Source organism: Chenopodium quinoa, unplaced genomic scaffold (assembly GCF_001683475.1).
Source record: "Chenopodium quinoa cultivar QQ74 unplaced genomic scaffold, ASM168347v1, whole genome shotgun sequence".
Lineage (NCBI taxonomy): Eukaryota > Viridiplantae > Streptophyta > Magnoliopsida > Caryophyllales > Amaranthaceae > Chenopodium > Chenopodium quinoa.
This window is the reverse complement of record NW_018742461.1, coordinates 128,519-148,785: the sequence shown is the minus strand read 5'-3', so window position 1 is coordinate 148,785 and position 20,267 is coordinate 128,519. Positions and strand designations below refer to the sequence as shown.

Sequence of the window (20,267 nt, the reverse complement as noted above, 5' to 3'; positions counted from 1 at the left end):
TCTCAAGGATACAACACGGGTACTTGGAGTTAATTAGAGTTAGATGTGAGAGTTGTTGCAAGTCTTACACATAGCTTAGGGAATGGAAATAAGCAAAATCAAAATCCAAAGCAGAAGATAGAATATATAGCAAAAGCTGGAATTAAATAACAAGAGCTAACGATATGAAACAATGAAACACAAAGTGAAACCAAATTGCACAAAGCTGGGAAAACACTGAATTGCAGAATACAAAGCTTAACACTTAACAGACTTTAGGACATAAAAATAATAATACCAGCAAACCACCAAGAGGATGATCAACTAATGGTCTTTCTTGACTGCTTCGCTATCCTTATGTCCACCGGGAAGCTTATCTTTGATCTTCTCTAAGAACCCTCTCTTCTCCTGGGCTTCATGTGAACCCCCACATTGCCCATCAGACCCACAGTGTGCCACCACTGGAGGTTGAGGAGCAGCAGGAGCTGGTGCAGGTGCAGGTACAGGTACAGGTGCAACTGCGTCATCCTTGTGATGCCCCGGCAACTTCTCTTTGATCATTTCCAGAAAGCCCTTCTTTTCCTCCGGGTGTGTTGCCTCAGCAGTTACAGTTGCAGGCTGATGATGGTCATCGTAATCACTTACTGGAGTGGCAGCGGCTTCATCTTTGTGATCTGGTAGCTTTTCCTTGATCTTGTCTGTTAGGCCCTTCTTCTTCTTCCTCTTTACTTTCACTCCATCTTCCTCCACTTCTTCCTCTGACTATAAAAATCCATGTTATAAAAAAAGAACAGTTAAAAATCATTCTGTGAAATTGAATCTTTCACTATGAAAATTTATTTCCAACATAGTAAAGCTCTTACCGAGCTAGAGCTGCTACTATTTAGATAGACCTTTTCTTCCTCTGCCTTTTCTACCTTCTCTTTCGGGTTCTCTTCCTTCTTTCCAAAGCAATCAAAGAGACCGCGATCCTTAGCATTGATCTCAGTGGTTTCATTTTCAAATTGGTCTGACATACTGCTGGTTGGTAATAATAAACCCGAAACAAAGTTATTCTAAGCTTAATATGTAGTAGTAATAGAGGTTATACTTGGGATTTTTTTTTAGATGAATGTAATTTTCTTTGTTGGTGATTACACTTTGGACTTGGCTGGCTTTTTATAGAAGAAGAGGAGCACCGACAAGTTAAACTACTCAGCTTGGCACTTGATCTTACAAATTAAGTAATTAAAATTTCTGCATATTTTTGTGTGCAAAATCCAAGTAGTGAATATTTTTTTTGCATTGTTTGCCTGATGTTTTGTGAGAGGGGATGAATCTGCTAAAATGTCGGTCCATCGACCAAAGTTAAGCTAGAATGGTCGGTTTGGCGAGTCTGCAGCGTATTAAGTTAAGCCATGTGCCTGCTGCGATTTGGTGTGACCTTGAGATTGAGAATACAGGACATACTGGATTTGTAAAAATGACCTAGAAAGGAGGATACAATGCTTCAGTTCCTAGATCTTTCTTGTTTATAATACTTTCAGTACAAGTTCTATATACTATAGTACTATTTCATTCGACTTTGAAATGATTTTGATAAAAAATTTCCATCAAAGTTAAATGCAAGTTACAATTTCTCTTAGATTATTATGGTTTAGGATGGAAAAAATTGGCAGAAAGGCCCTTGGTTACAAGATTATATATAGCTGCAACGATTAATAATACGCTTAACAGAATGCCTAAACTGCCAAGAACCAAGTTAAGAAACCACATTGTGCTGAATTTACTTGGTTTCTTGATAGTAATCCACATGAAACACGGGTAAGCAAAGGTAACTGACAATGCAATCCCTCCGATTAGTGGTGCTAGGACGGGCAAGAAAGGAACAGCAACTGCTATAAAAAAGACCAGCCCTCCAAAAAATATCCTTAAACCTGCTCTTAGCCACCAGGTGCAGGGCTTCTTCTGTATGCTCACATAGCGTAACTCAAAGTTGTCAAAAAACTGGCATCGCGTAAACTTGAAATGAACACAAGCTGTTTATGATGAGGAAGAAGTTTATTATGGCTAGCTTCAACTTTGAGCTGTGATTTCCATGAAATTGTGCAAATGCTTTCAACATCCCTGTATTTGGCATCTGAAATACAAATTTGCTATTAAAACATTGTATTTTTTTGAGAAAATTAAGATAAAGACAAATTTTGTTTTAGTTAAAAAGTTTAAAGTAAATTACCAAGGTTCCATATGTCCAATATCCACCAATTGCTAAGGGAAAAAGACACATAGCTATTAGTGCATATGTTATTTTCACTCCTTTCCACATTATTTTGTGGGTTGGATCTTTTAAACTTGGTGGAAGTGTTCCCTGAAACATCACAATCGTTACATTAATTTCTAAAGTTCATCATGAGTTTATTATAGTGGAAGTAATATGAAGAGTTTATTATAGTGAAGTAATATGAAGTATGCATATTGACTTAATGGAAGTTGGACGGATATAATAAGTTCAGTATGGACTTGTAAATTAATTTTTTTATAGAATGAAATGTGTCCTATTATTTAAGGACGGATGACTAATGAAGTAATAAGTCTATGAAAAATAATATTAATATTATTGAAATATAAAAAAGGACATATTGATCACAAATTCATACCTGTATCTCAAGCACAAGATTATGACCTCTGAAAGAAAAGGCAATTATCCCAAGAGCAGAAAGAACATTTGTAACTGATTTCATTTCCGATTCAGAACCCCTTGCAGAAAGGCTGTATTTTGTGCCTGAAGGTCTACCATTGCTGATAGACATGATCCAGATAATAGTGCAGTAAACTACAGCTGAAATCGCGCTAACTAGTGACACCCAAGCCACTGAATTAAAGTTAGGAAGTTGGGCTATAACAATGGCCAAACATATGAATACCAAGTACCATTCTACAGTAGTTAGTGACTTTACATGACAAATATTGTCATTTTCACATAATATATGATATAAATGTTGCATTGTGCCACCACCAGTTATAAGAAGTGTTACACAGGTTCCTCCTGAAAGGTACATTACTGGAAATAGAGCAAGCAATTTCCCCAGCTTAGGACCTGCATTTACATAAACAAGACAAAATTGTTTTTGAGTCACAACCCAGCAAGAAATATACTTTCTCCGTTCCCCTAATATTACAACATGAGGATTGTACACGGATTTTAAGGAGAGGAGAAATAGAAAGGAATAAAGATAGGGACTCATGTGATGAGAAGAGAAAACATGTACAAATAAGAAAATGATGCAATGTTTGTGAAACTTTTTAAAATGGTAATTGTTGTAATATTAAGGAAATAGAGGAAGTAATATACTCTCTCATACATTGTATCTTAGGAATAAAATAGAAATGTGACATTTTTTTTTTTTTTAGTGACGGACATAAAATATACGGAGTATAAAAATAGGGAAATGAGGAATGGACTTACCAAATGCTGCCATAGCCAATTGGAGGTATCGGCTGTAGCGAAAGCCCGAGGGGGATTCATGCAGTTGGGTAAGAAGCCATATGGTGTAAAGTTGCCATATGAATGCAGTTGACAACCATGAGATTCCCCAAGCCCTGAAGTTAAATTAATTTTGAAAAATATGTCAAAATATTGTTAGAGTAGTCTTTATAATAGGTTTTGTGAATGATGGGAAATTAGTCCCACATTGATAGAATAGAAGTTGATTATATAGGTTAGTCTATATATCTAAATGTTGGATTGGTCGAATAGAATAAGTTAGCTTATTCAATTCTTTTTAACTTGTTGGAAAAATGTTCCCACATTGGTTGAATAGAGGATATTAGCTTACTCTATTCTATTTAACTTGATATTGGGAAGAAACTCCCACATTGGTTAAATAGAGGATATTAGCTTACTCTATCCTATTTAACTTGATGTTGGGAAGGAACTCCCACATTGGTTAAATGGAAAAGGTTAACTTGAAGCTAGTTTATAAAGGTTAGCTTGACGCTAGTTTATAAGTTACTCTATTCTATTTATCTTGAAGTTTGGAAAAAACTCTCACATGGCCACATTGGTTAAATAAAAAAATTTAACTTGGAACTAGTCTATAAGTTTAATATTTGGAGCATAACAAATTTTAACGTGTGTTATGGTTTATGACTACAGGCCCAATTGATCGGGCTTTGCTCGGTCGGGCGCAAACATATACTTAGGAAAATAATATTTGCTCGTCGATAGGGCTAAGTTAGCCTGGTTGGGCGCGAGAGCAATCTTATTTTCTGAAGTATTGATGGCTTGACCGGGCGCGAGCCTAGTTAAAAGATTCGTCTGTTTATTTGCCCTATCGGTTGAGTGTAAGTGATAAGTTTCTTACCGTTAAATTGATTAGGATAATAGTAATTATTTATTAAAAGTCAGATTATCTTAATTAATTATTTTTTGAAAATGGTGACTCTTGGACTGAAAGGCTATTCATTATATATTTTAATGACTCCAAAATTATAACTTACTTTTTACCTTTTATCTTCTTCTTCCTTTTCTATTCTAATTGTTCTTAAAGTGTTTTTTGGGAGTTCAATTACATTGCTTTAATTGATCTCAAACTTAGGGAAAATTCTGGAAGCATATTACCAGTAACCCATAACAATCATAGTGGGGGTTAAAATTGCTTTAAGGACAGTGTAAACACGTCCCTAATTCTTTATCCCCATAATTATTTTCTAACAAAAATTATTTCTCCTACATTAATATTTGACCCAAAGTCAACCATAATTTCCTCAATAGAATTATGGAAATAGAAAAAATATCTATTGACCTTAATGACGACAATTTAAGTACTAAATAAGTATATAATTACGTCACGTATACTTTAACTGCTTGGATATGTTATTTATTTATTTACAAGCATTTGGTTTTTTCATGTGACATACTCATTGCAGAACTTAATTGCATTAATTTGGTAAGGGTAGAAATATGTGCATGACTCAATAAAATTTGGTCGTTGGTATAGTGCATGTAATTCTATTGAGGAAACTACGGTTGACTTTGGGTCAAATATAAATGTAAACCAAGGCAAGTTATAACTCAATAGACCGTGACAGGCGAGGAATTCTCTGCTAATATCTGCTCTTGTCAAACAGTCGTAACCAAATTCCAAATACCATGAACTTGTACTATTTACACATTCATAAATAGTATCTCTGAAATTGAATGCGTCAAAAAGCTTAATTATTTTTTTCAATTTTTAATCGATCAAAATTCCATACTTATAAAATAATTGACTTAAATTAAAAGTAAAGTTAGGGCTGTTTCTAATGATTAAACTTTAGGAATATATTAATCAGCCACTAACCATCAAATAACTAATATTTCAACAAAAAAGTGTTGTTTCGGATGAAAACAATCGAATCTCGGAAGATCCTTTTATCTTGAGGGAACTTGGTCTCGGTCCGGACGACGCAGGAGCCGAGGGTTTCCTGCACAACAAATACACGTAAACTAGCCTCGGGGGGGACGCCGAGGAAGGCCCCTCCGATGCTTAAGTCAGTATATTAGAGAGAGAAAGCTGTGCAAGAGTTTAGTTGCTTGAGGCTTTTGTGTCTTTGTCTTTGTCTTACTCTTCTTACCAAGAATTGACCAAATTGTTGGCTTTTATACCTTGGTTAATGAAGGAGGCGGATTGGGCCCGGAAGTCAGTTGGGCTGGGCCAAGCTGATTGGGCCGTTGACTGACCTTGACATGGCTTTGAGGATGTTGATTTTTGACTTTAGCATATTTGGAGAGTTGAACCTTTGCCTTGGGCTTTTAATTGGATCATTCAGTGACCAGGCCCAATTGGACTAAATTGGACCCAAACAACTTGCCCCCCAGACCCGATTTGGAAGGATGACGGGTCGGGTTTGATTTAACCAGAAAAGGAGGGAAGTGAATGATTTGCTGATCCAAAAATGTGAATTTAAACCGTAATTAACCCATGATTAATGAGATAACAACAGTTAATGTGGGTGATTGCGGAAAAATTCCAAATCGGGTCTGGGGGGCAAGTTGTTTGGGTCCAATTTAGTCCAATTGGGCCTGGTCACTGAATGATCCAATTAAAAGCCCAAGGCAAAGGTTCAACTCTCCAAATATGCTAAAGTCAAAAATCAACATCCTCAAAGCCATGTCAAGGTCAGTCAACGGCCCAATCAGCTTGGCCCAGCCCAACTGACTTCCGGGCCCAATCCGCCTCCTTCATTAACCAAGGTATAAAAGCCAACAATTTGGTCAATTCTTGGTAAGAAGAGTAAGACAAAGACAAAGACACAAAAGCCTCAAGCAACTAAACTCTTGCACAGCTTTCTCTCTCTAATATACTGACTTAAGCATCGGAGGGGCCTTCCTCGGCGTCCCCCCCGAGGCTAGTTTACGTGTATTTGTTGTGCAGGAAACCCTCGGCTCCTGCGTCGTCCGGACCGAGACCAAGTTCCCTCAAGATAAAAGGATCTTCCGAGATTCGATTGTTTTCATCCGAAACAATTTGGCGCCGTCTGTGGGGAACGCTACTAAATTTCGCGTCAGTCATCAAACACTCCGGCAGTCGCCATGACTAAGAGTGGAAAGAGTTCCAAGAAGGCTAAGAAGGGAGGAGGCCGGATTACGGTGAGGGAACGCCAGCCGGTTTATCCCTCCCCGGAGCAAGCCTCTTCCGAATCGGAGGCCCCCATTTCTCCGGAAAGGGAAGCCTCAAGAGGTCCTAGCCTCCAGGAGGAGAACACCTCGCACCACACTCGGCAGCCGGGGCCATCCCCGAGACCGAGTGGCTCAGGTGCGAGGAACTCCCCGCCGCGCCATAGCGTGCAATCCAGGTCACATCCGCAGGAGACTCCTCCCTCCGGACCCTCCACCGAGGAAGTGGCCAGAGCAGTGGCCATCTGCATGGAGTTCCTTAAAGCTCAAGGGGCTCCAATCCAGATGCCTGATGATCACCAGCCGAGAAACCTGAAAAGGAGGATCGGTCAGGATGATGGTGGACAAGTTCCACCACATAGACAGCTCGGCCAGAGGTGGCGAGGGGACACCCGAAACTCCAGTAAGGAGAGGAGGAGGAACCCTCAACCCTCTGACCACTCTGAGGCTCAGAATTCTATGGGGCCCTCCAAGGACCCGGAATTCGCCCGCCGAAGCATTCACGAACGCTTGGGTTCGAGGGAGGTGAGTGTGCATAGCCGCCTCACCTTCCCAGAGGATACCGGACCCCACCCAACCTTGTCTCAGCCGGGGACGAAAACCACTTCCACCTCTGAGAGAGGAGGGAGCGAGGTCCCTGAGGCTGGGTACAAGGGGAAGGCGGTCATGGTTCCATCGAACTCGCCCTTCCAGAAGTGGATTCTGGAAGAGCATGTGCCAACGGTCAAAATCCCGGCACATATTACTTACGATGGTACCTCAGATCCTAAGGATCACATTGCCTCTTACGAGGGGCACATGTATCTGAACCCGAGGTCTGAGGCTACCTGGTGTAAATACTTTCCTACGACCCTCAAAGGTGTTGCCCAATCCTGGATCACCAAAGGGCTCAAGGAAGGCTCCATAACCGGTTGGAACGACCTCTCCAACAAGTTCAAGAGCAAATTCTCTACGGCCAACCGCCGAGAGAAGACCACTGCAGAGCTAATGAGTCTGCAGCAGGCGGAGGACGAGAGCCTCCGCGACTATCTGACTCGCTTCAGCAACGAGTCATCCGGAATCACAAGCCTGGATCAAGGCCTGGCCGTGTTCGCGCTACGGAACGGCCTCCAAGCTGGAAAGTTCCTGGACTTCATGGTCATGCATCCCCCGCAGACCCTGGAGGAAGCCTTGGAAGCATCGGATAGGTTCATCCGAGCCGAGGAGTGGAACAGATCCAGGTCTCAGTCTCGTCCGAGAATTGAGAAGCCGAAAGGGCAGCAGCCCGAAGTCTCGGCGCAGAGGAAAGGGAAGGCTAAGGCCTCAGAACCGTCCTCTGCTGCCGAGCCGAAGAAGGAAAGACACTTTCCCTACACGGGAAGGTACGATTCATACACTCCACTCTCCCTTCCCCGTGCTAAGATTTTCAGCACGACGAAGGACGAGGGGAGATTCAAAAAACCTCGTCCATTGCCTCCCTGGCATCAGACGAGGGGAAAGGACCAGTGGTGCGAGTTCCATGACTCACCCGGACATCGCACCGAGGACTGCGTCCAGCTGAAGGACCAGATTGAGGATCTGGTCCGCAAGGGGTACCTGAGCCGATACCTCGCGGACAGGCGCGAGGAGAAAAAAGCTGAAAAAGATTCTCGGCAGGACCTCGACTTCGCTCGGAAGAAGGATAAGGGACCTCAGGGCAAGGAGTCCCTCGACATCCTGGTTATTTCCGGGGGAATCTCGCGAGGCACAGCCAAACGCCAACTGAGGGGTCTAACCCATCAGATTCATCAGGCTGAGCTTCGGCAGTCCCAGTCACCGGCGCCGAACATCCTGTTCACAGCCGAAGACTGTGAGGGGGTGGTATACCCCCACGATGACCCACTAGTAATCATTCTGGGCATCGCCAACCGCAACGTCTGGCGGACCCTCGTCGACGGCGGTAGCGGGGCGAACATCCTCTTCCGAGGAGCGTTCGACCAGCTGAGGATGGGAGCCGAGCACCTGGACCCCGCACCCTACCCGGTGTCTGGATTCAACGGCTCTTCATCGTATCCTGACGGGAAGATTACACTTCCTGTCACCATCGGCGAAGGCCGAGCAGCTAGGAATATCATGGCCGAATTTTTGGTCGTAGATGCTCCATCTGCATACAACGTGATCATGGGGAGACCCCTCATTCACGGCATTCAAGGAGTCGTCTCCACGTATCATCAAATCATGATATACGTTTCAGACGAGGGACGCTCCGAGAAAATAAAGGGCAGTCAAAAAGAAGCCCGCCGATGCAATCACCTCAAGCCATCCACGTCTCGCCGAGGCGACCGTGGCGATGGGGAGGAAAAGCACCGGGACCGAAACGCCAAAAAGCCGAGAGGCTCAGACGTTTCGGCTAATGAAGCCCCAGACAACGAGAAATCTGATGGGGGCCAAAAGGCTGACTCCGCCTCAGAGCCGAACGACTCTGATGGCCAGCCGCGGTCAGGAAAGTCTGCTAATATTGATAGCAGGCCGGAATTCGAGGAATCCAACACTAAGAGCATGGAGACGGATGACCTGACCGAGTCAATAGAACTGACCGTAGGAGATCCGAACAGATGTGTTAGCATCGGGTCGTCACTGGAGCCAGACACCCGTGCGGCACTCGTCCAACTCCTACGGGCCAGTGGAGACGTGTTCGCCTTCTCAGCCGCAGAAATGCCCGGGATTGATCCGGACTTCGTCTCCCATAGGCTTAATGTCGACCCCTCCAGTCGACCCATTAAGCAGAAAAAGCGGAACTACTCCGCCGAAAAGAACCAGAACATCGCAGCTGAGGTCGATAAGCTCCTAGATGCTGGGTTCATTGAACCCTGTCAGTATCCGGAGTGGCTGGCCAATGTTGTAATGGTTCAGAAGGCAAATGGTAACTGGAGGATGTGCGTTGACTTCACGGACCTGAATAGGGCATGTCCCAAGGACTCCTATCCGCTGCCGAGGATCGACCAACTGGTCGACTCGACAAGCGGGCATGCTCTGCTCAGTTTCATGGACGCATTCTCGGGATACCATCAGATCTTCATGCACCCCGAGGACCGAGCTAAAACAGCGTTCATAACAAGTTCCGGGTTGTACAATTACAGAATGATGCCCTTCGGATTGAAAAATGCGGGGGCAACATATCAGAGGTTGGTTGATCAGGTTTTCGCCGAGCAAAAAGGCCGAAACATGGAGGTTTATGTTGACGACTCAATCGTCAAAAGCATAAAAGAAAAAGATCATGTCACGGACCTAGCCGAAACCTTCGCCACCCTCAGAAAATACAAAATGAAGCTGAATCCGAAGAAATGTGTCTTCGGCGTGAAGTCAGGCAAGTTCCTCGGCTTCATGGTCAGCAAGAGGGGGATTGATGCAAACCCCGCCAAAGTACAAGCTGCTTTAGACCTCCCCGAGCCGAAGACAAAAAGGGATATTCAGCGTCTAGCCGGGAGAATGGCTGCCTTGTCCAGGTTCATCTCACGAGCCTCAGACAAAGGGCTCCCTTTCTTCAAGGCGCTGAAGCTCCAAAATTCAAAAGGCATTGAATGGGGAGACGAACAAAAGTCAGCCTTTCAGCAGCTCCGTGAACACCTGGCTCAACTCCCAACACTGGCAAGGCCAGTCGTAGGAGACATCCTATACTTATACGTGGCGGTCAGTCCAGCCACGGTAAGCGCGGTGCTGCTAAGGGAAGAAGAAAAAGTTCAACAGCCGATCTATTTCGTCAGCCACACCCTGACGGATGCCGAGACGCGCTACCCATTGTTAGAAAAAGTGGCTTATGCAGTGGTGGTGGCTGCTCGGAAGTTGCGACCCTATTTTGATTCTCATCAAATAGCGGTTCTAACTGATCAGCCGTTAGAGAAAGTCCTCGGCAAGGTTGAAAAATCCGGTAGACTAGCAAAGTGGGCTTTCGAGCTCACCGAGTTCAGTATCGGATATCAGCCGAGAACAGCCATCAAGGCGCAAGCCTTGGCAGACTTCTTGGCCGAGTGCTCCTATCAGGAGACTCTGGATGCAAGGAGGAAAATCTGGACCGTCTTCACGGATGGGTCCTCCACCGTGAACGGTTCGGGGGCAGGGGTCGTCATTACCTCTCCCGAAGGCAAAACCTTCGAGTATGCACTAAAATTTTCATTCAAAGCCTCTAACAACGAGGCCGAATATGAAGCAGCCATTGCTGGCTTAGACCTGTGCATATCGTTGGAAGCCGAGCATGTCTACCTCAAGACAGATTCTCAGCTGGTCGCCAATCAGATCCGGGGGGAGTATGAGGCTAAAGAGCCTTCAATGGCAGCTTACCTCACAAGGATCAAATCGACAATTGCGAAGCTGAGATCTTTCGAAGTAGAGCTGATCCCAAGGGGTCAAAATGCTCAAGCAGACGCACTCTCCAAACTTGCAAGCTCAACTCTGACTGAGTTAAGCCGTTCTGTCTATGTGGAGGTGCGCCGAGAAAAGAGTGTAGCCGAAGCAATATCAATCTGCTGCGCTGCACTCGAGCCGAGCTGGATGGATGACATCCTGGCTTATAAACTCAGGGACGAGCTCCCCGAGGATAGGAATTCGGCCTCCAAGATAAAGCGGATCAGTTCACGATTCCTCGTCTTCGGCGGCCAACTCCTCAGAAAATCCTTCTCCGCTCCATTATTGAAATGCGTGGGTCCAACGGATGCCGACTATATTCTCCGAGAGATTCACCTCGGCATCTGCGGAAACCACATAGGAGGGAGAACCTTAGCCCACAAAGCTCTCAGGGCAGGGTATTTTTGGCCTACAATGATCTCGGATGCAAAGAACATGGTCAGAAAATGCGAGAAATGCCAAAAATTTGCACCGGTAATCCATCGGCCATGCCTAGATCTCCAGCCAATTCTTAATCCTCTTCCATTTGCACAATGGGGGTTGGATATTCTGGGACCCTTTCCCGAGGCCCCATACAAAAGAAAGTGGCTGATAGTCGGAATCGACTATTTCAGCAAATGGATTGAAGCGGAAGCTGCTTCAAGCATATCTGAGCAAACTGTCAGACAGTTCATCTGGCAGAACATCATAACTCGGTTCGGCATCCCAAAAGTTTTTGTGTTCGACCACGGCAGACAGTTTGACAACCTGCCCTTGCGCCGATACATTGATCAATTCGGGATAAAATTGGCTTACTCCGCGGTTTGCCACCCTCAGAGTAATGGCCAAGCCGAAGCCGCGAATAAACAGATCCTTAACGCTCTCAGAAAAAGAGTAGAGGATCAAAAGTCCAAGTGGGTAGAGGAACTTCCGGGAACCCTCTGGTCACTCCGGACAACCGAGAAGGAGGCAACGGGGCATTCACCTTTTCAGCTGGTGTATGGATCCGAAGCAGTGCTTCCAGTGGAAGTGGGCTCAGAAAGCCTACGAGTGAATCTCTTCTCAGCCGAGGAAAATGAGCAGCTCATGAAAGAGTCCCTCGACTTCCTTGACGAGATTAGAGATCTAGCCCGAGAAAGGATGGCTGCACACAAGCTCAGAATGAGTAAGTCCTACAACCGAAGAGTCTATCAACGACCTCTCAGAGTTGGGGATTTAGTTCTGAGGAATGCTGCAGCTGTTCAAAAAAGTCGCATTCATGGCAAACTCTCAGCATCTTGGGAGGGACCTTATGAAATTTATCAAGAGCTTCAGCCCGGTACCTTCAGACTCAAACAAATGGATGGCACCGAGCTGAAAAACCATTGGAATGCCGATGTGCTCAAAAAATACTATGTGTAAATCCTTCGGATAGTACAATCCATGTAAGTACACTGATTTTGTTTGTAAAAAGGCCATCGAGCCAGTATTCATTCAGATTGCGTGTATTCTTTAAGTCTTTATGCTTTCTACGGTTTTTCAAAAATTCAAGGTTTCATTCGGCGCTGTCCGGGGTATTGCATAATGATGCCTTGTACCTCGGCAAGCCGTAAAACCTGCCAAAAAAGGATACAAGCCCGAAGTATTGCATAGTGATGCCTTGTACTTCGGAGAATCTGTTCCTTTGGGCAAAAAGGCCATAGACTTATCCGAAACATAGCCTAAAAAATAGGAACTGATAAAGCCCCGAAGTATTGCATAGTGATGCCTTGTACTTCGGATGAATCAGTTCCGGGTGGTAGTTGCAACTCTGAAGTATTGCATGATGATGCCTCGTACTTCAGATAAACTGCTGCCCCGGCATGGTGTTTCGGATAGTTGTTCCCTTGGATGAATTGAAGAAAGTGTCACAAGAGTACCATCTCTAGAGTGAAAACTCTCAGGTGGGAAATCAGTACTTTAAAAACAGATGTAGAAAATAAAGCAAAGTGTTCAAAGATCCTCGGCTTAGCCGAGAAAAATTATCAGCCATTCCAGAATTCAGAAGACCTCATCTTCAGATTTCTGGGGGGGCAGAGGGAAATAGAGAAATGGCACAACTGATCTAATACCCTTCAGCTCAGCCGAAGTTTGATACTTATGTCAGTTTTTTCACAAGTTGAAAACATCCGAGTACAAACGGCAAAAAGAAGTCTCAGCAGAAATGATTCTCGCTAGCCGAAGTTCTGCACTTAGCAAATATTTGAAAGATCATTCAAAGAAAGCAATAAAGTGCGAAGACTGGTAAAGCGAAGAAAAAAAATACACAAGAAAGCTGAGAAAGTGAACTTCTTTGAAATAAAAGTGTTGAATTACAAAAATAGTCGGCAGCCGCCCACAAGCGGAAAATAACAGCTGCCGAAATACGTACATAAGCAAAAAGTAAAACTGCTGTACGACAAGGCAAGCTGAAGCAAAAAACAAGGCAAAAAACTCAGAAAGCGGCGAGTCTAAAGTTGAGCACATGATGAACCGCAAGATTCTGAAGACGACTGCCCGAGTTCCTATGCTTCAGCCTGAGGATCAGACTGATCAGCTTCATTGGGCCCAATGGTGGTCTCAGCTCCAGCAGCAGAAGAAGCAGGCTTTGCACTCTGCCGAGCCTCCCTTTCCCTCTGCTCAGCCTCCAACTCCATCCTCTCAGCTTCTTCCTCGGCTTCCTCAGCCTTAAGGATTTCAGCTTCGATTGGAGTGGCATACTTCATGTGAGGGTCTTCGGGATCTTGGACCCATTCAGCACATTTGGACCAGTCCAGCTTCGGCTCAGCATGAAGGCAGACCCTTCGGCACACTCTGAACCCGTTTCTAAAACCCATTTCATACTCTTCTTGGGTATAGATACGGACTTTGAGTAGAGCCTCAGCATCGGCCAACTTCTTCTTCGTCTCCTCCAAGTCTTCCTCGGATCTCTTCAGCTCATCGACGAGCTTGGAGGAGGAGCCTTTCAGCTCGGTAAACTCTTGCTGAACCCGGGAAGCCTCGGCCTGAACTTGGACCATTTCTTCCTTCTTGGCAGTGAGCTGATCCTCAGCCTCTTGTAGCTTAGCTCTTTGAGCTTCAGCAGCAGCAGCAGCCCTTGAGAGTTGGACATCCCTAGCTTGGAGCATCTCTTCAGCAGCCATTCTGCTGGCTTCAAGAGATTCTAGCTGATGCTGCACCTCAGCCTGTGCAGCAGCTCCTTGGATTCGGCTCTCGATAGCAGCCTTGAACTTGGAGATGTCCACCCCCAGGTGCTCTTGGAGGAATTTTTCCCCTTCCATCAGTGGGGGAAAAACCTCCATCTCCATAGCATCACAGAAGGTTTTCAGAGCTTCGGCAGCTTTTTTACCGTACTCCTCAACCTCCTGCTGCTTCTCTTCAGCTGCTGCCTGCTTCAGCTTAGCAAGCTTTAGCTCTTCCTCGGCTACCCTTTGATCGTGCTCGGCAGCGTCCACCCTATCTTGTAGGGAATCTATCAGCTCTACAGTGAGAGTCTGATTGTGCACGAACTGAAAACAGGGGCACAAGTTAAAAAGTAAAAAATAATAGCTGAAAGGTTGAGTTCAGAAAGAAATCAAGGCAAGGAAAATTACCTGCATCATCAGCAGTTGGTTAGACCTGGCTGGGTCAGGAACTGATCTACTGGATTCGCCCATCCCAGCAGTGGCCTTCAGCGACCAGATCCTTGCCCTGTCTACTTCGGACATGCCAGCAAAATTGCCGAAGTAGGCTGCAGCTCCTTCTCGGTTTTGACCCCATATGAGGTCCCAGATGTGATCTGGGATTGGAATTCGGGGGGCCGAGAAACCCATTTCTCCAGAATGCAGAGTCTGGAAAGAAGGGAAGGACGACGATGGAGCTTGATTAGCTTTGGTTGTCTCAGCATCGTCCTTCTCAGAGGAGTCAAGTACTATGACCTCCTCTTCTTCAGGGGTGAGGACGAAAGCCTCAACCTCTCTTGCGATATCTGCCGTGAAGCCTTCAGCACTTGACATCACGGCATCTTTATTTCCGTGCTCAGCAGCACTCTCCTTGATTTCTTCTTGGACCCCTCCCTTAGGTCCGGGAGTTCTCTGATCCACCTCCATCTCAGGAGGTGGTGGAGGGGTCTTTTGAGGAGATTGGGGTGTTGGCTGGGGAACCCTCGGCGATCCATTGCCTTCCTCAGGTTCCCTTATTGCGACGCCGATGGTCATCGGCCTCTGCTGAAAATCATGAGGGCCGATGATGGCCATCCTTCGGCGCCTTTTCAGAAGGGGCTGCTCGTCCATATCTGAGTCTGAAGACTCTTGTATTTGATCTTCGGGACGAACAGGAGCTTTGCCTTCTCTGTGTCTGTTACTCTCTTCAGACTGTAACAGACAGGGGGGAAGAAGAGTGTGAGTAAAAAAAAAAAAAAAAAAAAAAGAAAGAAAGAAAAAAGTTGTCTAAAAACTCACCGAGGTCTTCAGCAAAGCCTCGTCTTCTTCAGCTGCTCTAGCTGCAGCTTCGGCTTCAGCAGCTCTGGAGGACCCTTCTCCTCCTTCACAAGCTTCAATAACCCGTGCAACCTCTTCGGCTGTACGGGCAGCTTCAGCTTCTTCTTCCAGCAGCTGAAACAAGGGATCCCTCTTCTTCCACCAAGGCTTCTGCCTCTGATACAGAGCAACAGCCTCAATTTGGAAGTGGGAAGAGTCTAGGTGAACCTCTCGGCGCCTTGGTTCAGTGATAGGGGGAGCCCGATCAGTTACGACTCGTTCTCGGTTGACGCCAAGGCGAGCGTAATCAATGCCGATGTTGGTCTCGTCCCGTTCTGAAAAAGAAAAGGGGAGAAGTCAATTCAGTTAGTTCGGCACATCACAAGAAAGCAAAATGAAAGAAGAAAAGAGATAATTAAAAGGCCTCGGCCCCAGCCGAAGAAGATTACCATCCCTAAACTTTCGGCTGAGGCCGACAGCTGCCAGCATATTCTCTTGGAAAACATAGTGCGTATCGGGGAGCCAAGTCTCCGGGATATGCTGCATTCGGCCGCTGCCTCCCCGGTTCGGCAGCTTGCCGAAGATGTTCTGCTGGTTAAGGTTCGGGTCTGGCCCGCTATCTTCGGGAGGACCTAAACTTCCCATATCAGGATCCGGCTCGGCAAGATACCGGGGAGCGCTGAAAACATAAGGATGGCTCGGCTCCGTGGGCGCCCTAACCCAAATCCATTGACCTCTCCAGTCCTTGTCTGAAGAGTCGTTCGGCCACATGGTTAGGAACGGGGGCCGAGACTCAATCCGATACCACCCAGAACCATGGCTTCCGTGCCCACTCTGAATATTTGGCACTAGCCGATGGAGCTTTCTGAAGCAGTGCAGGTTCGGCACGTATCTGAAGAATTTGCAGACCCATAAGTACGTCATTACCCTTCGGATGCTGGTGGGGGTCAGCTGGCACAGGGAAATGTTGTAATGGATCAGCAAGTCTCGGACGAATACGTCCAAAGGGAACCTCAGCCCATACTGAAGCTGTCTCGTGTACACCCCCACATACCCCGGGGGTGGACGATGGATTCTATCGGATGCTGAGGGCATTCGGCACCAATATCCATCAGCTTCAAAAATGCCGTAGTGCAACTCAATTTGCTCAGCAAATCGATATTGATCGGCGTTCTCTACCCACCATGAGTAGGGACGGTTCTTTATCATGGCCGAAGCTACTTCGGCATCCTCCCACTCTGAAAACCCTGGGAGGATATCCCAAAGGACAGCGGGAACTTCATCATCCCGTCCTGAAGCTCTCACCCCCTCAGCCCTCTGAGGAGGAGCCGAAGAAATGGGAGTCGCCCTAACCCCTTCAGCAGGGTCAGACTCTGTCCTTCGTCCATTCCAGGTCCCAATCCTGTCCCTGGGATCGGGGATTAGCCTTGCTCTTCTTGGAGCACGGGCTCCACCTCTAACTCCCCTCACCATCGACGAATTTCGAAGGAAAAAGTCGAAAAAGGGGAAAGAGTGCAAAGTCGAGGAAAAATGAAATAAAATCAAAGGAATTTACCTTGATCTGAAGCAAAAGCCGCCGATTTACGAATTGGTAGTGACAGGTCTCAGCCTCTAAGCTTAATGCTCGGGGAATTTGCGAAGTTTTGATGCGGGCTCTTGAGCGTTCTTGAGAATTCTGGGTTTGTGTTGATGAGTGAGTGGGGAGAGAAGACGCGCCTCTATTTATATCTCCAGAAATGGGAATTCAAGGAGTCTGCGTTTCAATTTCTCTCAAGCACCCCACTAAGTAACCGTTAAACACACAACCTTGCAGTTAAATCGCCCACTACCCGTCCAACTTCCGCAATCATCCACATTAACTGTTGTTATCTCATTAATCATGGGTTAATTACGGTTTAAATTCACATTTTTGGATCAGCAAATCATTCACTTCCCTCCTTTTCTGGTTAAATCAAACCCGACCCGTCATCCTTCCAAATCGGGTCTGGGGGGCAAGTTGTTTGGGTCCAATTTAGTCCAATTGGGCCTGGTCACTGAATGATCCAATTAAAAGCCCAAGGCAAAGGTTCAACTCTCCAAATATGCTAAAGTCAAAAATCAACATCCTCAAAGCCATGTCAAGGTCAGTCAACGGCCCAATCAGCTTGGCCCAGCCCAACTGATTTCCGGGCCCAATCCGCCTCCTTCATTAGCCAAGGTATAAAAGCCAACAATTTGGTCAATTCTTGGTAAGAGGAAGAGTAAGACAAAAAAGACAAAAAAGACAAAGACAATAAAGCCTCAAGCAACTAAACTCTTGCACATCTTTCTCTCTCTAATATACTGACTTAAGCATCGGAGGGGCCTTCCTCGGCGTCCCCCCCGAGGCTAGTTTACGTGTATTTGTTGTGCAGGAAACCTTCGGCTCCGGCGTCGTTCGGACCGAGACCAAGTTCCCTCAAGATAAAAGGATCTTCCGAGATTCGATTGTTTTCATCCGAAACAAGTGTAAAGCAAAAGAAAAGACTCGTATCTAACACAGTAGAAACAATTCCAAGCCACGATTATACTTGTTTTTTTTTATGTACTATCTCCGTTTTATATTATTTGTAACAATTTGATATAAAGTGTGAGTAAAAAATATCTAATCGTTTCAAATAATATGAAACGAAGGTAGTAATTATTCTTAATTTATTTTACTTCATAAATTATGTTAGGAGCTAATTAGGTAATGGTACACATCATAGACCATCAAATCGCATGCCCATTTCAAGCCATAAGTTGAGTAACATGCGAAAACACAACCAACCATATACGAGTATAATGTTATGTTATGTTTAACTTATTTTGACTTATTTTAGACAAAATTAGTTCAAATATTTTTCATACTCGTAATTTTGGTAAAGAAAAAGAAAATGAAGTATATATAGTTAGTTAATTACCAGCCAAGAGTAGTAAAAGCCACAGGAAGAGCAAGAGACTGAACTCCAAGGCCAGAAGAAAGCAAATGAAAGATGCAATAATACAAATTTCCATTTCTTGATTCTGTTATAGGAAGCCATGCTTCTGCTGCTGGATTTTTACTTTCTTCTCCTACCAATTCCTTTCTTCCCGACACGAAAATTTTGTTGTCATGTAACCTATTACTATTCATACTATTACCTTCATTATGATCATCCAAATCGAGTTCGTCGTCGTCTTCCACGGGACTAATCCTACTACTACTACTCTCATATTTAATTATGGAAATAGGAAAAATATCTATTGACCTTGATGACGACTTTACACTTTGTCTATCTCTTTCTACTTCTTCTTGCATTAGTTGCTCTAATGTTGTATGCCATTTGGGAATTTCCATTGTTTTTTTCCCTCAATACTTTACTAGTATTTGTTTATTTAAGAGAAAAATTCTTTCTTTTTTTCTTTTTTTATATCATTTTTCTTGGTTGCTTCCACTTATATAATGGATTAATGGTAACATGCCGATATATAAGGTTGCTGATAGACTAATAACCAACCTTGGACGGACCTACATTTTTTCTCTTCTTTTTAAATTATATTATGATGTTTTTTATTTTTTTTATTTTTTTTTTGATAAAGGGTCCAAACTTCTTATAAATCAACACGGCCAAAGTTAGCAAGCTTCGTTAAAAAATAATTCCACAATTTTATAATTGTAAAATGGGGGATTTTAATGTAGTCATATGACTTTTGACTACCACAATTTTTTAAAATAGACAGTTGAGATTATTTTTTTTTAATTTATTTTTAGAATAAAAATAAATCACTTTTTTCTTAAAAAAAAACTAATTTCAAGAATCAAAACACTCTAATTTAAAAAAAAAAAAAATAATCAAACCACTCTCCACCCTCTCCATCATTCTAAAGATTTCATCACCATAACTATCTTCAACATTGTTCACAAATGTTAGTCAATTTTTTTTGGCTATTAAATTTGCCTATTTCGTTGGTAATTAGTTTATGAATATGATACATGGTCTAATTTTAACAAATATTGTAAATACGTTAGACAAATTTTATGAATTTAGTTTTTAGTATTCAATTGCTGTAGTTTTTAAGTGGAATTTTAGTATTTTACTCTTGCAATTAAGTGATTAATTGTGTTTCAAATAGTTTGCTAATTGAAAATACATTTACTCAACATAATTTTAATTTAAACCCCTAAAAAACGAAATCTTATGTTTGTTCAATTCGTAAATGGTTGTTGAGGATTCATTAGAATTTGTGACTCCATTAATAAGGAGAGAAGAGCAAGGAGGGATGAGAGCCAAATTGTAGGAAAACTGCAAACGAAAGAGTGGTTTTAGTGGAGAGTGGTTTGATTTTTTTTTTTTTTTTTTTTTTTTTTTTTTTTTTTTGTGTGAAACTAGAGTGGTTTGATTCTTAAAATCAGGTTTTTGAAAGAAAAAAGTGATTTAATTTTACTCAAAAAATAAATAAAAAAGGAAATAATTTCGGCCATTCATTTTAAAAACGCTGCGGTAATCAAAAGTCATATGACTATATTAGATTTTTCAATTGTGAAATGCAAACATTTCCACCAAACAAAACCTTGTTGGTAGTCGACGGATCTACATTACTGTCCGTCCTTGTAATGGAGCACCATATTCTCATTTCTATCTGGGGCTTGCCCATCTCGTCCAAACAAAAAAAATATATATTTATCATTTATACACAAAAAGTGACTAATTGTAGGTGTTTTTAAAATGAATTAAGAAACCCTAATTTATACGCTAAAAAAAACCGTTATATTCTCGATCTTAAAATACACTTAAAATCATATAAAAAGTAGAATAATTGAATAAAATTGAAAGTGGCCGTAATATTTTCTGTTGATAGCTTGATACTATTAATTAATG

The 20,267-nt window shown here is 43.7% G+C and overlaps 1 protein-coding gene and 1 pseudogene across 1 annotated transcript; both read right to left on the bottom strand.

Moving 5' to 3' along the window:
• Positions 1-108: 108 nt before the first annotated feature.
• Positions 109-1,114, bottom strand: LOC110718472 (phosphoprotein ECPP44-like). The gene is made up of 2 exons (XM_021897298.1): positions 843-1,114; positions 109-741 (listed from the first exon to the last, which is right to left on the bottom strand). Exons 1-2 carry the CDS (start codon positions 993-995, stop codon positions 304-306), a joined length of 591 nt encoding a protein of 196 aa, XP_021752990.1. The 5' UTR covers positions 996-1,114; the 3' UTR covers positions 109-303.
• Positions 1,115-1,507: 393 nt separating this feature from the next.
• LOC110718471 lies at positions 1,508-19,312 on the bottom strand (annotated as a pseudogene).
• Positions 19,313-20,267: the final 955 nt, after the last annotated feature.

Coding starts and splice junctions, on each gene's coding strand:
- LOC110718472 (XM_021897298.1), bottom strand. CDS start 995: ATGTCAGACCAATTTGAAAATGAAACCACTGAGATCAATGCTAAGGAT. Junction 742..842: donor ATAGTAGCAGCTCTAGCTCG/GTAAGAGCTTTA, acceptor GGATTTTTATAG/TCAGAGGAAGAAGTGGAGGA.